The 20,749-nt window shown below is 40.9% G+C and overlaps 1 protein-coding gene across 1 annotated transcript; it reads right to left on the minus strand.

The window, feature by feature from the left end:
- Positions 1-769: 769 nt before the first annotated feature.
- On the minus strand, positions 770-20,525 carry LOC137268058 (uncharacterized). The gene is made up of 4 exons (XM_067802559.1): positions 20,318-20,525; positions 17,360-17,561; positions 13,166-13,245; positions 770-6,300 (listed from the first exon to the last, which is right to left on the minus strand). The coding sequence occupies exons 1-4, from the start codon at positions 20,445-20,447 to the stop codon at positions 6,110-6,112; spliced, it is 603 nt and encodes a 200-aa protein (XP_067658660.1). The 5' UTR covers positions 20,448-20,525; the 3' UTR covers positions 770-6,109.
- Between the last annotated feature and the right edge of the window lie 224 nt (positions 20,526-20,749).

Consider the following 20,749-nt stretch of genomic DNA (forward strand, 5'->3'; position numbering starts at 1 on the left):
TTGCATTTTGTTTTAATTTATTTGTTGTAGCATTCAGCAGAATCTGTATGACAGAAAACACACACTAGATCGCGTATGTGTGTGAAATAGGATCCACATTGGCAATCTATACAATGTATAAATGTTGCTGTTATGTTAGAAATTTACTATGAGTATAAGCAAATCGTGTGTTCTTTTATTAATTTTCAGAATCATACAAATATGACAATAAACTAATTAGGGTTATGAGACAAAATATAGAGACGTACATTGGCTTCGTTATTTTTCCGTCCTAATAGTTTTTTACCATTTCTACCACTGGCAGATGATTAACCTTCAAAGTGTTTCATTTGTTTTCATAATACATTTGTAATGAAGTACAAATGACTTCACCTCAGTTGATCTGTCTATAATTAAACTATTAATTGCGCTTACGGACTGCGCAGCAGAGGTCACGAACCAGTCACGAATTCTGGGATATCATCCGGGTACTCACGGGAAAAAAACAATAACAAAAGTTTACACCAGTCCACGGAAATTGCTCCGCATCAGTGCCCCTTTAATCCCATCAGTGGAGAGTGGTAATCCAGAAAAATGACTTTGTTTACGAGTCTGACATGCGTGAATTGGTACGGCTCACATTGCTCACGTTGTCTGTCTTCCATTTTGTGGACGCCACAGCAATTGAGTGTTTCAGGTTGCTGACTTTGTGGATTAGATGGCTGTCATTAGCTACCTTACTCTGACAGCATGGGATGCAAATGCAGATGGGATAAAAATCCAATTGACAGTTTTAAATAGTATAAACATTTATTCCTTCTTATCACTGCACAACAGCTGAATTGCTGAAAACTATCATCACACAAATGTGTATCTAACAAAAACTTGTCTTTTTGATCTTTTGCAATAACAATCATAAACATTTGCAAATAAAATATGATAAAATCATGTTGAAACCAAATAAATCTCACTGTCTTGCAGATCAAAGTACAAAGAATGCGAACTTACATACAGCTACAGTACTGGTTTTGGTTTCAGATATGATACACATATTTGGAATTACAAATGTGAAAACTTTTGATCTTCAAGATCCGTCAAGCTTGAATTTTACCAGCATAAATTTTACAGCTATGTTAAAGTATACATGAGTTCCAATTGTCTTAATACAATCTGACGAATGTGACAGTAACAAAGAAAATGAAACAGGATTGTGCCCATTTCGGTATAAGATCAAGATTCAACTTACCTGAAACAGGCATTATTGTCAAGTAATATGTCTCATGCACAATTTGAAAGAGATAGATAGATAGATATGATCTACAACAGATATATCATACTGTGAAGCATTCCAAGTTTGGGGGGTCATCTCAAACTTTTCATATTTTATAAAACAATCTGTAATCCTCGCAATGACAGAAGGGCCTGTGGGTGGATCCTGCAACACTGCCAGCCTTCCAGCTCTGTTCTTTAACTTGTCTTTGTGATAAGTGAGTTTAGTTTTACGCCACACTCAGCTGTATTCCAGCTATAAGGTGGTTTGTACACAATCGAGTTTGGATCAGACATTCCTGTGATCAAGAGCATGTGCATTAATCTACACAACTGGGACATGATGACATGCATGAGCTAAGTCAGCGAGTCTGATCTTCCAATCTTATTCAGTGACAAAAAACAATGCTGTAATATTATAAAATTGCATACAAAAGAAAATAAAATCCATGTCCACGCAACCAAATGTTGAGACTACTGATGTCAGCACCATAAGATATATGACTCGGGACTTGAACAATTGTGTAGAAAATATGACTGACATGCACAATTACTGTCACTGACAATGGCTATCACAATACAGGTGACCTGAATCACAATACAATTTATTTCCCAATACACAACCTTATCAGTATAAGACATATACAGAGATGCCAACCCTGGATCATAAAGAAATGTGTGTGATTAACTGGGTCTCCACCATCAGCACCAGCACAATACAGGCATTCCACGTACCTCCTTGTCAACTAAACTCTTCAACATCTAGCGTGAGTGAGTATGGTTTCATGCATTTTTGCAATATTCCATCAATATAAGAGTGGGGAACACAAGACACAGGTTTCATAGACACAGGTTTCATAGATACAGGCTTCACATATTTTTCCGATGGGGTATAAAGCCTGGCCCATCACCTTGAAGACCCAGGGCTCTTACCACTGACCTACCGTACCTTCACTCCTACAAGTTTCAACCTTTCCCATTACAAACTCAACTAAGAAATCATATCATACATATTTATAATCAAAATTATTGACAGTTAAAGAGTGACAATGCATGTAACAGGTCACTATCTGCAGTGCTCACAAAGTTAACCAAATGTGCCTTACATCTGATATATCCCTTCATTAAAGGCTTCAGTTACAGAATTCATAGTGATTCCACTGAAGTCATTAGGGCTGGCATCTCTGTCTATGATCAAATGTAAATGTTGCCTTAAAGCTACACATGTACAATGTATATAAGTGGTTAACAATATCCAAGTACACAAATAGAAGCAAACTACTGCAACATTAATCACATGTTCGTTGTCCAATGACGTATTTGGTTTTATATGAGTACTTAAAGTGTGACCTTAGTTCAGGTTTAAATGTTCAGGGATGAGAATGGAAATTTTCATTTACAGCTGAAAACTAGTCGGGGGTCTGGGGCTAGTCCAGGGCGGAGCCTGCTCGGGGGCCCAGGGGGGCGAAGGCCCCCGGAAGCTCCTGGGATTTTGGCATTTTACACACTAAATATGGCTTCTAAAATCAATATTAACACTGTATATATATTTAGACGTTACAGAAAAATGACCCTGGGGATGTAAAAAAACGCGGATTTCCGCGGATCCGCGGAAATTTCTCATCCCTGAATGTTGTAAAATAATTCAATCAAAACATGAAAAATACAAAAACACACAAACATGAATCAAAAGTTGACAGAAATAGAGCTATAACCACCTTCTGAAATGATACAAGGGTCAGTAAATACTTATAAAACAGAAACTCAGGAAATAAACCTCCATCAAATATAACAAAAGGGAATATAAAGAAGGAATAGCGCATATATGTAACAATGTAAAATATTGTCATGGAAACTTGAATATTGCACAAGATAAATGCAGATAAATATCCACAATAACTGTTACTGTCAAAGCAGTATAATACAATTATCACAAAAGTGAGCAAATCACTTTCACAACGTGAAATGTCTCACAAGATCTTTTTGTATATAGCTGTGAAGAGATAAAAGTGTCAAGTCATGCAACATGTTGCACACTTGTAGTAGTCAGCAAAAGTGCAAACTCATCACCAGATACAGAATTCAAATCACAAATGAAAAAAAAGGTCAACCTCTTTTGCTTACACACAAGACTGGAATGACAGGAGCAGAAACATATTGACTAGAAAACACAGAAAACTATCAATAATGAACAATAACATGTGCATACTTAGTTGCAGGGACACTATCTCCAGTCTAGTAAGTCCTCAAAGCCACATGTTCTACAGTAATGTGCAGTGTTCATCCTTGGCTTTGCTCTTATATTATTCATACACCAACATTTAACATGGCACACTTTCATTGGGTGTGTCACTTCAGCACATGCATAAACATACTGCTTGACATGTATTAGATGACAAACGTGTTTGTGACAAGTAGGCAGGGCAGGGAATGTAGACGAATAGACTTGGCTGCTACATGTACATGAGGTAGATTGGCATTAAGCATGTGCAATACACGCTGACCATGGCATGAACTCAATGATACCTCTGTTTATCACCTGTTCCGCAGGCATCATTTGCACAAGGAAATTGAATTTGTCAAATCGTAGGCAACAACCTGTTTCACTTATTTTTCAATGTTCTGGAGGGCCTTCCCATATATGCAAACTGGGTTCATTTGTCAGGTCGTGGCTCGTCTAACCCTGATTCATCAGTATTACCGTTATCATTACTGTTACCATAACACTGTTTGCAATACAGCACTTTAACTAATCATTCTACATTAAACCTATGCATGATTTTATTTATCTGTAAGCCATAAGCGCTACAATGATCGTAACTCAGATACTTTAACATAGACGTACCACAGTCATAGTCACAGTCATAGCGTACGATCGCTTTGAGGAATAGGGCCTAGATTACTGGCCCTGTCTGCTTGTCACAAATGCGTTCACTGTGCTGGCTCATCTAATTCTTGGCAAGCAGCAGTATGATATAACAATCAAAACATGATCCGCACGAGGAAATTAAACTTTTCAATATTTAGACAACAACCTGTTTCCCCCTTGTTTCAAATGGAATGTTCTGGAGGGCATTCCCATATATGCAAATTGGGGTCATTTGTCAGGTCGTGGCTCATTTAATACTTGTCAAGTAGTAAATCGGAAATGCCAGCAAGAAAACTCACAACAAAGAGAGTCATGGAAAAAAACAATGACTTGATTGGAAGGGACAAGAATGAAAGTGAACTTTTGCTAGTACTTAGAATTGTTGACAAGTCACAGCAATTTGACATGACCTAGAACATCTACTATATGACCTACATAAGTAAGGGCTGGTGGGCCACATGTTCCGTAGAGAAAGGCCAGAGTGAATAGTGAATGTGGATGGTTCCTCTTTACAGCTGCACAATGGAACCATCAAAGAAACCAAGAGTAATCCCTCAAACCACCAGAACATTACCTGATGTGATGTTCACAATATTTGGCCTAGGAAATAATATTACAATTAGAGTGAAATTGTCTCTCTGATAGTACCTGTTCTGAGGAAGAAACACTGATTCATCCGCTGGTAAAGTTTTAGATTCTTTGAAGATTTAACCAAAACATGAGTCAATTATTCCTTTAATGGTTTGCTTCAAAAATAACTTCAAACAGCTCAACCAATCAGCCCTCTCAGACCAACTGCAAAAAGTGCTGCTGTGATCAATTTCCATTTGATCCAAAGTCATTCTATCAAACATCAAGGCTTCAGAAAATGGAAACTCTCAGAATTTACAAAAACTGCAATAATATGAAATGATTGTGTTATGTAGTAACAGATTCATCAGTTCATTGGAACTAACCTCGTCATTCTGTAGGGTGTTCTTTACATCCCAGGTGAAAAGACTCCAGAATCAATATTACACACAATTTTTATTTTAATAGTTTTCAAACATTTTTACATTCTTTTGCCACCTAAATACACTATTTACGTCTCCACTGTCTGTCAGTCAGGGTAAACCTAACCCTATAATCTGATTGCACTAACTGCTGGATACAAACCCGAACAGAGACATGAACATTTGTGTTACACATATTTACAGATGAATGGTACCGGGGGTGAAACATGTCAGTCCCGCAGACTCTGTTATCATTTCTAGTTCTGAATGTCAAATCATTGTAATTATCACAAACATATATTTACATGTATATCAGTTTTCAGAAATACATTCTATCATTCAGCTAACTATACTCTTCCAAAAAAAGTAGGTGATAATGAACTTTCAATTTGGAAAGGAAGTGTAAACATTAACAAACATTTCAAGGACAAACATCTTATGAGCGCACCACCATTTCCCTCTATTAACACCCCTAAACACAACGCATGATACGCACATGCACAACGCAATAGCCTCATACACGTGCATGGGGTCCCATTTTTCTTGATTTTGACGTTTTTTTCAAGAAGGTCGAGAAATGCATAATACATTTGTTAGTGTATGTTTCTAGTCATTTGTGTTAAAATGTAAATCGTATATGTGCAAATTACATGCCTTTCAAAACCGACTACATTCCAAAAACCTATGGTTACAAGGAAGTGCAAATGGTGATGCACTCTCAAAACATTCAATAATATCATTTCAATATTGATTGACTCTGATAAATCTCCTGAATATTTCTTATTGCAAATGAAAAAAAAAAGAACATCCCAAACTTTTTTTTAAGAATATATTTGTATACACGATTATGTCATGTTCTGGGTCATTTCTTCACAGATCCTTTACACAAACAAAACTTCAGAATGAAGAAACATGATGAAGACTGATTCCACAGCTTAGCTTGTTCTCTTGCTTTCCGCACTGTTCTGCTGATAGTCGAGTGTCTCTACTCCTGCATCCTTCACAGCAGTCTCCTGAAACTGTGGAAGAGGAAGTGGACAATAAAGACAAGAGAGACTGTAACAATAGAAGACTGGGACATCCTTGTTGCCATGTCAAACACAGTGGGGTCATACTCGAAGCAGTTGGTGCCTTCAACCACTTGGAAGTTTTGGGCTTCACAGAAAGCTGTTCCATTTTGATACTTGTAGCCTGTAAAATAAAGAAAACACATAATTATACAAACCTGTAGAGGTTATGAATTCTTTGAAGAATGTCCTCCTTGGGGTACATATACAGCATTAAAATGTCCATTTTAAAATGCCTACGACAGTTGTAACAATATTGAATAAATATTTTACAAAACAAAAAACTTGTTTTTGTCTTGTGAGACCACCCCTACAGGGCCCCTACCTGCAGTGCCTTTTTTTCATATTTGTTTTTTTTGTTGTTTTTTTTAACCACCACCAGTAAAAAATTCACCACCACAATGAATTTATGGACCCACCACCAGAGAAAAAATGTACATGATCTGAATGTCATTAGCTCATTCAGCTAGGGGGTGTCACGACCCTGCCTACTGGTGAGAACTGTCTGACCAAACTGAGCATGCTCCCTCGAGCGTTTGTCCAACTGATGGTGTCGGATGAACGTGCTCGGCTGGCTCCAAATAGCTGCTGACCAGATCTCCTCAATGGGCAGTGCCTCCGCATAAGCTTGTGATGTAGCCACTGCCCTAACTGAATGAGGGTATGGTTAACCCCTTATGGGTGTAAGCCATACAAATGGCACAGACAAACCACCTAGAAATGGTTTCCTTGCTCGCCGGCAGACCAGCTCTCCCCCCGCCATAACAGCAGAACAACCGTTTATCCTTCCGGATGTCAGCAGTTCATTTGATATAAGCTCTGAGAATTTTACGGACATCTAAGACATGAGCACGTCGAAGAGAGGTACCAGACGAGGGAGGTTGCACGAGCGTAGGTAGCTCCATAGGTGCTGTAACATGAAAAGCACCTGCGATCTTAAGAAGGTAGACTCCAGCAGCCTAATGCTGACCTTGTCTTTATGAAAGACAGAGCAGGATCCGCTGACATGGCATGAATGCTGCCTACCCTCCTGCCTGATGTTACCACCACAAAAAAGGCAGCCTTCCAAGTTTACAGCTGGTGAGAAAGAGACGACAGCTCGTGAAAAAGAGAACCGGGCAGCCAATCAAGAACGACTGACAAGTCCCACGGGGGACTAATCCGCCGGACAGTCGGACGGATCATGAAAAGCTGAAATAGCCGTGGAATAGCCTCGGATAGTAGACGCGGCTAAGCCGGTCTCTAGCCGAGACTGTAAAAATTCCAATACTTCAATTAAAGTTGAAGAAAAGGGATCAAGAATCCCCCTGTCGACACACCAGCGTGCATTACAGGCCCATCTATCCTTATACTGAACGTTTGCTGAATCCCTCCGTGAAGCCAGAATTGTGTCTGCAACTGGTGCAGGAATTCCGCTCGCCTGGAGGCGATGCCTGACAGTGGCCAAGCCACCCATTGAATCCTGGGATTCGGGTGCGGCGCTCCGTTCTGGGATAGCAAGTCCGGTCGAAAGGGTAATAGGACAGGAGGAATTGCCAGAAATCTGAGTAACACCAGAAACCAGCTTAGAGACGACCAAAGAGGAGCAAGAAGCACTAACAGTCGAGCTGGTTGGGTGGCAAACTGTGAGAGGACCTTGGAAACCAGCGGTAGAGGTGGGAACGCCCATAATAGCCTGCCTGTCCAATCGAGCTGGAAAGCATCCTGGATGATGGCTCTCGGATACCAGATCCGGCAAAAACACCGGAATCTGGTTCAGCCCTACAGAGGAAAACAGATCGACGTGGAACGACCCGAACAACCGGGAGATCTTGAATATCTACCGATGCAACATCCACTCGTGCGGGGCCAGAACACGTCGAGGGAGCGCATCTGCTCGAACATTGTCCAACCCCGGGAGATACATGGGACACATCCGCACGTTGAACTGGTCACACCATAGCAGAAACTGCCATGCCTCCTGAAGGAGGGACAGAGACACCGTAAAGCCCTGTTTCAGGATATAGGTCATTGCCGTCTGGTTGTCCATCTGCTGAAAATGTCGGAACACTAGCCGGACAGCTCTCAATTCTAGCACATTGATTTGCAGGTGCGTCTCCTTCTGTGACCACTGGCCCGAAACTGATTGACTGTGAAGGAGGCGTCTGTCTGAATTGAGAGATCTTGTGAGGGAGTGTCCAGGGGCAGTCCCCTGGATAGATTCCCTACCACCGTCCACCACTGTAAATGAGAAAGCAACCATCCCGGAGTGTGGAGAATAGACTCGTAACTCTGGGAATGAGACCACATCCGAGCCAAGGCGTACTGAATGGGTCGCATCCTCAACCGTGATCTCCAAACAATGTCCATTGTCGCCGCCATGTTGCCTAGCAACTGGAGCCGAGCTGAGGCCGAGGGGGACTCGAGAAACTCAAGAAACAACTCTCTGAACTTTGGAAATTCAATCCGGAGATAGGGAGACCAGGCCTCACGCTGTCTCGAATCATGCACCTAAGAAGATCAGATCCTGAGTGGGAACTAGTTCTGATTTTCTGAATTTGATAATCCAGCCCAACTTGGTGAGAATGCACATGACTGCGAACGTCGCATCTCGACTCAAGTGGGCGGCAAGTGCCCGAAGGAGCCAGTCGTCCAGGTATGAGTGACAGCACCTGCCCTGTGACCTGGCCACTTGCGCTGGGATTAGCATAAGATTGGTGAACACCCTCGGAGTCTTAGTGATGCCAAAGGGAAGCACCCAAAACTGATAGCATACCCCGTCGAAGGAAAACCTGAGGTACTTCCTGAACTGGGGATGCATGGGAACGTGCAGGTACGCATCCTTGAGGTCGATGGACGTAAGCCAATCGCCTCTTTCTACAGATGAGATCACTGACCGTAGTGTCTCCATCTTGAATGAAGGGACCTGCAACATTTTGTCCAGACCTTTTAGATTTAGAATAGGTCTCAACCCTCCGTCCTTTTTGGAGACCAGGAAATAAGTGAAATAAAATCCCTCCTGTTCCTGTCCCCTTGGAACCACCTCGATGGCCGCCTTGACCAGTAATGACTGAACCTTGGCGCGGAGCAGCTCGACTTTCTCCAGAACAGCCAGCACTGGAGTGCAACGGATTCTGGAAAAGAGAGGTGGGTCTCGCTTCCACTGTGGTAAGTGGCCATCCCTGAGTGTGGATAAGACTCAGGGATTAGATGTGACCTTTTCCCAGAGAGAAAGGCGGCCACCCACAGGGATATGGGGTAACAGGCAATGAATCCCTAACGTCGGCAGTACTCCGACTGCTTGATTCGGGGTCAATAAGGGCACCAGAGGACAAACTACTGGGAAGCCGGTGCCGACTTCCCCTTCCTCTGAAAAGGCTGCTTGTTCCTGGCAGCCTTGCCCTTACCTTTACCTTTTCCCTTGCCCTTGCGGAGCCGAAGGATACGCCGAGGCAAAGGTCAAGCTGCTCAAACAAGGGTTTTGAATCCTTAAAGGTGGAGACAGCCTCCACGGCCTCTCAAACTACCGTCACCGCTCCCGGAAACAGGGTAGAACCCATCTGGTACAGCAACACTAGAAGAGCCTGCTGTGTGGCCGACAAGTACTGCGCCACCGAGAGCCAAAGCCTACGGAGGGCCATGACAGCAGACATCATCTGGCACGCCAAGGACCTAATAGAGCCCCAGATGAGACTGCATCTCCGTAAGCTGCTGTGCCAGGGTCGAGGGAGCACACTCCCTTGTCCCCCTCACTGTCCACCAGCTGGCGTTGTAGAACCGAAGTGTACGCGGCATGAATGGTGACTTTGAGACACTGCGCAGCCGTGGCAACGACCACCTGAGGAAGGACAGTAGCTATGCGCTCCCGTACCTGCCTCAGCGAGGCACCGAGTGAAAAAGAAGCTTCGCTCAGCCCACCCCGACCTTACCCCTCCTCCATGATTTCCTCGACGTGGTCCTCCAGCATCAACGACTCTGACTCGAGAGACAGCTCCGGAGGATCAGTCGAGGGAACACCTGAGAGCGAGAGAGGCACGTCATCGACCAGACCGAGACGGAGTCCGGGTTGTCCCCACACCAACACCGGAGGTTTGGCTGGGGACCCCTTTGGACGCCATATTGGGAGCCATACTCAACTCCGGACGGACGCCGATCTCCTGGCGGAGACCAGACATCGCGTCCAAAATTAGAGTGTGAACTGAGGCCATTTGTTGCTGCAAAAGATTTGAAATTACATCGAAAGTTAAGGGTTGTGAGGTTTTAGAGGGAGGTGCATTTGAGGAAGTAGAAGCCACCGCCGGGGGGGATGACAGTACTTTTCGCTGCTTCACAGTACTTGAGAGTGTTTGTATGGACGTCTGTCTTGTATGACGACAGTATGAAAAGTGAGGTACAAGGTAGACAGCAAGAGTTACCTGCTCTTGGCTGTAGGGGGCCCAGGTAGGGGCCCTGTAGGGGTGGTCTCACAAGACAAAAACGAGTTTTTTGTTTTGTAAAATATTTATTCAATATTGTTACAAGTGTTGTAGGCATTTTAAAATGGACATTTTAATGCTATATATGTACCCCATGGAAGACTTCTTCTGAAAAAGAATGTTAAAGGTTCCTGTGAACAGGGAAGTCAACATTAATAAATTAACATTTTTTAATCTATAATATGATTCACTCTTATATGAAGGTCTGACAAACCCCATTACACAAAGATTGACAGGTGGAGCATCAACATGCTTTGACCACCCAATTTAAATGAAGGATGTGTGACAATACTCGACATTATCATTACAGGTTTACCTTGAGATGCAAGGAAATACACAAATTTAGGAATTCATGGGGAGCCATAACACATGATTGGGAGCCATAACACATGACTGGGGATGATGATGTACAAACACAAGTAGATAAGGATGTACACGGGTAGATTGGCTATACATGAATACATAGGTTGAATGTACACAGATAGATGAGATTAAGTCCCAGGCACTTGGTCATGTGTTATGTAAACATCATCCAATCATGCGTAATGTATCACCATTGGCTTCCATCCTTATCCCCAATCATGTACATTGTCCTTATCCCCTATCTGTGTTATGTAAACATATCCTATCATCTGTAATGTATTACCATTGGCTTCCATCATTGTTATCATAACTGTCGGCTTCCAATCAGCGCTTGTTTATACTGGCTTCCAACTTTCGTTAATTCATTCCACTTGTTACTTTGTTATTGTTTTACCTGTACATATAAATATAGCTCTGTACCCCATTCTCAATCACCTGATGAAGGAGTAAGCATTAACTCTGAAACGTTGTGTTCTCATATAAAGAAGTTGATATCCATAAAAATCTTCATTCTTATGTATTTCACTTCTAAATGCCCTTCAAAGAAAATAAGTTGATTTATGGCTCGTGCACCCGAGTCCCGTCTCTGCCACATTATGTAATTAGGCACATGTGATACATATGACATGTTTTTATGTCTGTGGGTTGCAAACAAACTACATTCATGTTTTTTCGGATGACTGGATCTGACGGAAACTGGTGCAAACTCTTGTCAGTTTCAAGTCCTGCTTTGTACTTGGAAGAATGACAGATTCCAGCCACGCAGTAGTTTACCATCTCTACTGACATGATTTTTGATTGGATTGAACGCAAATTCAGAGAACATGTATTTTCCAAACCCAACATCTCTATATACATTCTTCATGGATAACGACTTCTTTTCATGTATATGATTTTGTTTGACAACAGTATATGAATCCATACTGGAACGACGCATCAAGTACACAAAAAGACAAAAAGAAGTTGTTATCCATAAAAAATCTTACTTTCTTGTGACTCGCTATACTTCTAAAATGCCCTTCAAACAGATCATCTTTATGTACACACAATGAACCCTCAGCATATCAGCAAATGAAACAGCCAATCGGAAGCCATCGTTACACTTGAGTGCATATCCACCCAGTATGACTGGGTTCGGTCACCCGAGGGCATCGTTTCGGGAGAAGTAAGCCCTAGTACAAATTAATGCACTTTTGAATCGCGATTATACGCTCATAATTGTGTTTATTTGTTTTTTTAAAAGCAGCAATGTATATCATATGTCATGAATAAGTCATAAATGTGTTTTAGTTATGTTTGATTTTTTGGTTGCATGTGACCTTTAAGCCACTTTCAGGATATTCCAGTAATATCAACAGCGGCAAAAACACCACAAACAGGCTTCACACATTGTACTAATGCGGGGAATCAATCCTGGGTCTTTGGCATAACAAGCAAAACGCTTTAACCACTAGATTACCACACCTCCTAGTTACAGGATAGAAACGTGTGGCATGATTCAACAGACACCATGTCATTACACATATTCAGAGGTCAAAAGCATGACATAGATGGGGATTCAAATGTTAGTTTGAAGGAAGTCAACAAACATAAATAATAAACACAAGTTTTTAACACAACAGACTTGCATTCAATTGCTTGCTTCTATTCATATTGCTTGCATATAGGACACATCATCTTACCTCACACATGAAAGTTGCTTTCAGATTGGCTAAGTGCCCTTGTATTTTTTGTATCAATGTACCATGCTTACAAACGATGTATTTTTTTCAAAGTACACCACTGGGAATGCCAAGCTCATTTGGTTCTTCTTGGTAGTACTTCTTTTTCTCGAATAACATTGAATCACACACGATGAACAGAAATTACCGATGTTTTGCGATTGACAGTGAAAAGAAGGGAGATAACTCTGAATTTGTTTTCATTGTGTCGTCTGCACAATGGCGACGAAACAATTCGCCTCAGATTCAAAAGAAGACAGTGCTTCAAACAGTTCAAAAATTAAAATTTAAGCGTTCGGTAAGATAAATACCTTGTTCGCTGGTCCCTTGGGGTCCATAAACCTGGCTTGGGGAACATAAACAAACCTCGAGCGTACATGAGCCCATGCAATCCCCGTGACCAGTGAACAACTTATAATATTTTGCATTCTGTAAAAGTCAGGGCACTTACCAATAGTGTCCCCTTCAAAGGAGGCTGTCTTGCAGTCTTCATACAGTGAATCGCAGTACTCAGAACACACCATCAGCTTGCTGAAATTAACAAAGTGGTGTCATACAGAGAAACATTATTTCTACACTTGAATTGATGGATGTTCATCTGTGTCAATGAATAATATGCATCAATACAAATGTCTTTTAGTTTATTGATACATTTCCATGCATGAAACATAATTTGACAAAATATGAGAAAATTATCAAATTGTGGCTTCAACTAAACACTAAATATAGCCCAACTAAAATTATACAATCTTGGGCACAGAGTAAACAATTTTGGAAATTTTAACCATAAACTGTGCATCCATATATTTATCCCACCTCATACTATGCAGATCTCCTCTTCCTCTACGACCATGTGTGGAAACATGCTATGAGCCTATCCAGATGCACACGCCCTCATGTCATTGCAAGGATTCAAGATTTTTTTTAGCAAAATATAATTTTTTTAGATGATCCCCAGCGTGAAACGCTTCACAGTAAAATGTATCTAGACATGGCCGGACACTTCCGTGTACATCTTCCGCCTGCTTTCCTGACCGCTACTCTACCATCACATGCAATTAATTAAAATTTCATCTAAACATAGTCATGGGTGATTGGCCTATCGATCACCTCCCATGACACCTACCAGTTCTTTGTTATTTCTACAAGTCGGCTGAAAGCCAATTTTGACCAACTAAATGATCTTGACACAAATGGCGGACAATAGCAAGCATTGACCAATGACAGGGTGTGCTTTGACCACACCTCCCTTATGTGGCCTTATTGTCCTTGCTATAGTCATCAATGGAAGGACCTGGAACATCTGTGGATGTAGATTCCACTCCGTCGGGAAGGGATGAGTCGGAAAGGACAGCGAATCTGAAATAACTTCTTCACCTTTAGAAAATGGTTTGCGTGAACAGTATGTTGAGAGAATCTACCAGGTTGAAAAACTGTCCACCACAGGAGTAGAGGAGACCCTGCTGACCCTATCTGATTGATATGCCATACAGCTGCATAGAAGACAAGTGCCAAGCAAATAGCATGCGACGCATGGAAAAAAGGTGCTGAACTGAGAACACTGTGAGTAAGCACTGAACCAGGATCCCTATGACTAAGCATTGAACTGGCAAACTGAGTCAGCGCTGAACCAGGAACAAGCGGTGCTCTGAACAAAAGCGCCGAATCTGGAGCAAGCAGTGTCCTGATTGAAAATGCTGAATCCAGCGCAAGCGGAGCTCTGCTAACGGGTACCTGTCCCGATGTAATTGACCCAGCAGAGGTAAGAGGAATAAAGCAGTGGTCCATGACCAAATGGTAATGCAGCACACTTGACACCAGTATAGTATACGAAGTACACGTAGGCCTCACCACCCAAGTAGAAACCGCTGGACTGATCCATGCACTCTGTGTTGTTGTTACTGTTTATCTGCTGTTTGTTAAATAATCCGTGTATATTTACCTCTCATCATCTGGTTGTAATCCCTCTTAGCATGATAACAATGTGAAAACCGACATTGCTCTATGCAATAAACAGGATGCTGTAATCTTTAGGTTTTAATATTACATTTCCTGGAACACTGAATAAGCACTGATCCGGCACTCCAAGAGTAAGCGCTAAACTGGGGGTAAACGACGTCCTGGGTCTACCAAAGCGGCACTCTGGCCAGTGGGAGTGTGAGACACTGAAGTGAATCTATGACCCATAAGCACGGTTTGTAAAGTACAATCACATTCCGCTTCATACTGCATAATGTATATTCACTTTTTATTCCATAATTTGTTTTGGCCCAATTGAATAAACATGAGCATGCAGACCGAAGCAGAGGTAGATAATGTTAACAGATGTATGTGGAGAAACAGCAACCCACATTGTGTCCGAGTTATCGTAGGCTTAAAAATGAATTGAACACCTACACTTGAATGAGAAGTTGCAAACAGTACACCATACAGTATCGGTGCACTAGAATGGACACCGAATGAGAACAGTAGATGAGTAGAGTGAGTGAGTGAGTTCAGTTTTACGCCGCACTCAGCAATATTCCAGCTATATGGCGGCGGTCTGTAAATAATCGAGTCTGGACCAGACAATCCAGTGATCAACAACATGAGCATCAATCTGCACAATTGGGAACCGATGACATGTGTCAACCAAGTCAGCAAGCCTGACCACCCGATCCCGTTAGTCGCCTCTTACGACAAGCTGAGTCGCCTTTTATGGCAAGCATGGGTTGCTGAAGGCCTATTCTACCCCGGGACCTTCACGGGTCGTAGATGAGTAGAAACACTGATTACCAGGAAGTGAACTTGATACAATCATTGGATTGGAGTGATCACCGTAGATAAACTCTGATTACACGATGCCATTTAGAAAGTGGTTAAATGCAACATATGTCATATTTGGGATTTCACTTTCTTAGTAAAGTACAAATTCTAGTACTTTTTTCGGTTGAGTCCCATCCGGGATTCGAACCCGTACCCTCAGAGTCAGGCACCTAATCGCCAGCACACAAAGTCAGCCGCCTAGCCCGCTCAGCCACCGCGACTTCCACATAAATGAAAGTCGGACAACTGGTAGTCTAGACTGCGTACTTTGTGTACCCCTCTGATGAGTGTAAATTGGCACGGCTCCCACGGCCGAAAGCTATGATTACTAAGAAAGTGAAATCCCAAATATGACATATGTTGCATTTAACCACTTTCTAAATGGCATCGTGTAATCATAGCTTTCGGCCGTGGGAGCCGTGCCAATTTACACTCATCAGAGGGGTACACAAAGTACGCAGTCTAGACTACCAGTTGTCCGACTTTCATTTATGTGGAAGTCGCGGTGGCTGAGCGGGCTAGGCGGCTGACTTTGTGTGCTGGCGATTAGGTGCCTGACTCTGAGGGTACGGGTTCGAATCCCGGATGGGACTCAACCGAAAAAAGTACTAGAATTTGTACTTTACTAAGAAAGTGAAATCCCAAATATGACATATGTTGTAGATAAACTCGCACGACAAAAGTCACTGTTGGCAAGTTGAATGCCACTCCAGCAAAAGAGATAGTGCCAGATCTCTTAAATATAGTGACAAATGGGAGACAGAGCATACACACATCCACACAGTGCAAAGACAAGAAAGAGAATAACAGACACAGATTATCACGTTATGGAGATGGAGATGATTGACAGGTGCCAATATCGAGGTGGGGGCAGAGGTCGTAGAGGAAGAGACCTGCATAATGTGAGATAGGATAAGTTTAAAAATTAAACATTTCATCAATAATGTTACATTTATTTCTAACTTCAAAGGAATGCCTATTAGAACTGTAGAAATATAAACTTGGATAAACAGTTTACTTGTTATACTTACCTTATTATTTTCATCTACATCTCATAAATATTGATTTAAACAAATTTTCACTTCAAAATACTGACTATAATTTAATTATACTTACCCAAGGAAGTTTCCTTATCACATCATTTCCTTAATAGCTACCTGAATAGCAGGGCTTGTCCAGGGGAATGTTCTATGTACAAACAGGACATTGTCCTTCCAAAAACAGGGCAGATAAAAACCTAAAATTTATCAGCACTTTTGTCCCTTAGCATGTGTAATTTGCAAACTTCACAACCAGGAGGTGATGACTGGCATCAACAGTCAAGAAATCTGATGACCCAATCTCCTGTGTCACACTATGTTTGTTGATTGTCTAAAATAACTCTGCACTTAACACTATTCCGGCTAAATGATGGCACTAGATAAATAATCGAGTCTGGATGTCGATCCAGTGATCAACAGCATGAGCATAGATCTACACAAGTGCAATACTACAGCATGACACTGTGTCAATCAAGTCATTAAGCCTGACCACCGGAGTCTGTCAGTCACCTCTTACAACAAGCATGGGTTACTGAAGACCAATTCTACTCTAGCATCGATTGCTGAGGGTAAATCTGAACCTAAATCTGCTGGTTTGTAGAAGGTGGTAAGTTAATACTAGCTCTTCTAATTATATGGCTTGATTAATGTAAAACCTTACAAACACTATTTTTTGAAAATGGCTACAGAATGAAATCATGAATCAATGCATGTATAAATTAATTCATTATGACACAGTCAAGTTACTAATTCATGAGGCATGAAAACATAATCAGTGAAATGGGTCATCGGTGACTTACTCCCTGTAAAAGAGGTACTGGTCTGGGCTACAAAAGTAGCACATCAGATAGTTCATCTGGAAGCGGCATATCTTGGTGGCCTGATGAAGGGGATACATGCTGGAGAACACTGATGTCACTTCTGTGCGCTTGCAGCAAGCTTGGTTTGAGTACCAGGAACAGTTGATGAGGCCTGGAGATGGGGCTGCAAACCGCTTTTCATCTTAAAAAAAAAAAAATTAAATTCATTTTCAAAAACATGAGGTCAAATAGTGGCGCTGTTACTAGGTCTTTTATTGGTAGCTGTTTGAAACTTTTGGGGAATAGTTTGGGAGTGTTGCACCAATGAGTAAAGCTTGGATGAAAACTGTTTCAATGCAAATGGACATAATTGGATTACTCTAATAAGGTAAGACCCAAAGAGTGAAACAGTATGCTGTGGTATTAGTAGAACTGCTCTATTTCACCTTCAGTTTAATATGCTGTAATGCAATCAAAAACTTCAGTATTTTGGGTTTTCATACCATCATCATGATCATTTCGGTAAGACTTCTGCCTGTATTCTCCTAAATTTCAATGATGAGGAAAAATGGCATTTCTAGAAGTTGTATGTGTCTTTCAGTATGTTAAGATACAATAAAAGAATCATGTTTGAACTCATTGTTACTTGTATCATGTTACTTGTATCAGATGAGGAATTGATACTGAAGTGATATGATTTGACAAGAAAGAAATTTAATAGTTTCAACAGTAGAGCCAATGCCAAGTGTCTGTCAAGGGAAGTTTTACTGACAATAGAAATCCAAAAGTTTAGTTACATAAAAAGAAATAAATATCAATATTATTTACCCGAAACCATAAATACCACTTAAGACGAAAACCAGTTGCCTGTATAACAAAAAAAATAGCACGTGAAATTCAGCAAGGTCAGTCGTCTGCTAGTGACTGGCAATTTTGGAAAGCCACATGATCAAAACACTACCTCGCAATGAGAAGGGAAAAGTATGGCTCATCGTCAAAAACACATACAAACACTTGATATTTTTGTGTGAAACAGATGAATATATCCTTCATCCCTCAAGGTTAGTAAAATAAAAACTATAAATGACATTTGTGGTTATTTTTTATCATTAACCAATGTAAGATTTGACTCTTCTTTTCAAGTTTCAGCAAGATGATTATATGTAAAATACCGTAACGAATCAAACCGAATGGCTCGTACCGCATCACATACCGTTCCCTGGTAAGACTGATTCACCCTTAAAAAATATCCCACTACCTTACCCTCAGGATCGTAATGAGATTTGAATAGGCACCAAATAAAGTGCATTCCACCTTCTTGTTTAGTTATGCAGTAGCATTGGGATGCAATGCATTGAGTGTTGCAAGAACAAAGCCACTGGGATGTGAGGTGGATGAACTATTATTACAATGAATGTAATAAAAATAATCAAGACTTCATACATGAAACACAGTCCAGATCACCATGATCTCAATCCTAATGTATATCTGAAAAAAAAACACAACCTGTGCGATCATGACCACATACAGACTGACTAAGAACTAGATCAAATTAACCTTTAAAGGTCACATGCATCCAAAACATCAAGCATAATAAAAACACAGTTATCACTTATTTATGATACATAAAATGCACTACTGATTGAGAAAAAAAAAAAATTTATAAATGTATAACTGCAAATCAAAAGTGCAATATTTTGTACTTAGGTTTACCTCCCTTGAAACAAGGCAGTCGCCAGTGGGTGTGCATTCAAGTGTAACGAAGCCTTCTCACTGGATCATTTGTCAATACACTTAGCTGGCTCTTTGTTTATGGTTTATAAGCGAGACAGGTGTTAATTTCAAATTGCATGTGGTCAGTGATTGAAGTTGTGCATTGCATATTGTCATTACCTAAATCAGTCACTACAGCTCACAACCTCATACTCCAGCAGCCATACTGTTTCAAGCTCCGGGAACCTATTCACTTTGCATGCACTATGAGCACAGCACAGCATTGCTGTAGTAACCACTGTTTCCTCCAGTGCTGGGTGAAAATTAGTGAATCATTTGAACACCAATTTTGCGGGCTTTTTTTCATTGCATTTTTTATTTAAACTTTATAGGTTGAATTAGCATTTTTTATGATTTGTTTTGGTAAACAAAAATGTATCAGAATCTGCAACGTTGTGTTTTAAGTTGCATGTGACCTTTAAATACCTTGTTGGATGAACACAGAACAATAGAAATTAGAATCTACACCAGAGGAAGGGACATGCTTTAAAGCATGCAGTGCTAATGAGTATTGTTGAAATAGATTACATTAAGACTGGATTGATGTTTAGAGAGATGTGGTTATGATATTAAATGCTGAATATAAAATAATTGGTGAAATGGTTAAATTTAGGCTATTTAATGAGATTGTATATCACATTAAAATAATATTATGGCACACTATTTTAAAAGATTCACATGTTTATAATATTTACAACAGCTGCTGAATATTCTCGCGGTACTTACGAATATCAGCTGAAAAAATAATATAAGCAGTTCTTTTCGTATGTATGCTTGTTGTTTTTAAATGAAGAGATCCCCCCTCTAACATCTGCATCTATCAACTGCTTGATCCATCAAGTGTATTATCTCACTTGAGCTCGATGAAAAACATGGTCGTCCGCCGCTGCTTTTTCGAGGCGTCTCCTATTCTGGCGGTACAACGAGAAAGTAACGTTATTAGGTGTAAGGAAGGGGAATCTTATCGGGAATGGCGGGGAAAAGGTACTATTTTCAAGTTGGTTAAAACTTACGAATATTCGTTACACTGCAAAATTTTGATAATTCACAGACTTGGGCCACTTCCTAGTTACTGGTCAGTGATGAAAACAACCGCTAAGTATCACACATCGGCGACCTCGGCAGAAAATGTGTTTACCGCGAGAATAGGAGACGGCCCTATAAAGTCAATCTCAAATTGCTTACAGAAATAAGGGCACGGTTTTTTTGACAGCTCCTCATATTGTATTTCTTCTGACGCACTTTTCCCAGCAAAGCACGTTATCACTAACATACAAATGCACGCGCGCCGAGCTGCATCGGTTAGAGGTAACATTTCCAAATTTAGCTCCTGCTGTAAACCAGAAATCGTCTATTGATCAGCTGCTTCCATTTTGAATACACTTCTAACAGTGGACATAAACAGGTAACATTTTACGAAAACGAATTATGTTTGTCATTTCAATAATCAAGTGACACTCATACCAGTGTGTTATACATTTAAAACACGTACAACTGTAACGCGTAAATTTATGTTTAACCGGCGAGAGTGATTTTTGCACAGCAGTGTGATCACATTTCAATATACATCGGGTTTCTTTTCCATATAGAAGTTTGAAGTTTTGAAGGCACCCGCAA

This window comes from Haliotis asinina, chromosome 16, assembly GCF_037392515.1.
Source record: "Haliotis asinina isolate JCU_RB_2024 chromosome 16, JCU_Hal_asi_v2, whole genome shotgun sequence".
Taxonomy (NCBI): domain Eukaryota; kingdom Metazoa; phylum Mollusca; class Gastropoda; order Lepetellida; family Haliotidae; genus Haliotis; species Haliotis asinina.

What these genes read in the sequence shown, in the direction of transcription:
- LOC137268058 (XM_067802559.1), bottom strand. Translation starts at nt 20,447, where the DNA reads ATGTTACCTCTAACCGATGCAGCTCGGCGCGCGTGCATTTGTATGTTA. An exon ending in AAAACCGTGCCCTTATTTCT is followed by an intron (nt 17,562 to 20,317) that starts GTAAGCAATTTG and finishes TTTTTTTTTAAG; the next exon opens with ATGAAAAGCGGTTTGCAGCC. An exon ending in CAGTACCTCTTTTACAGGGA is followed by an intron (nt 13,246 to 17,359) that starts GTAAGTCACCGA and finishes TGTTAATTTCAG; the next exon opens with CAAGCTGATGGTGTGTTCTG.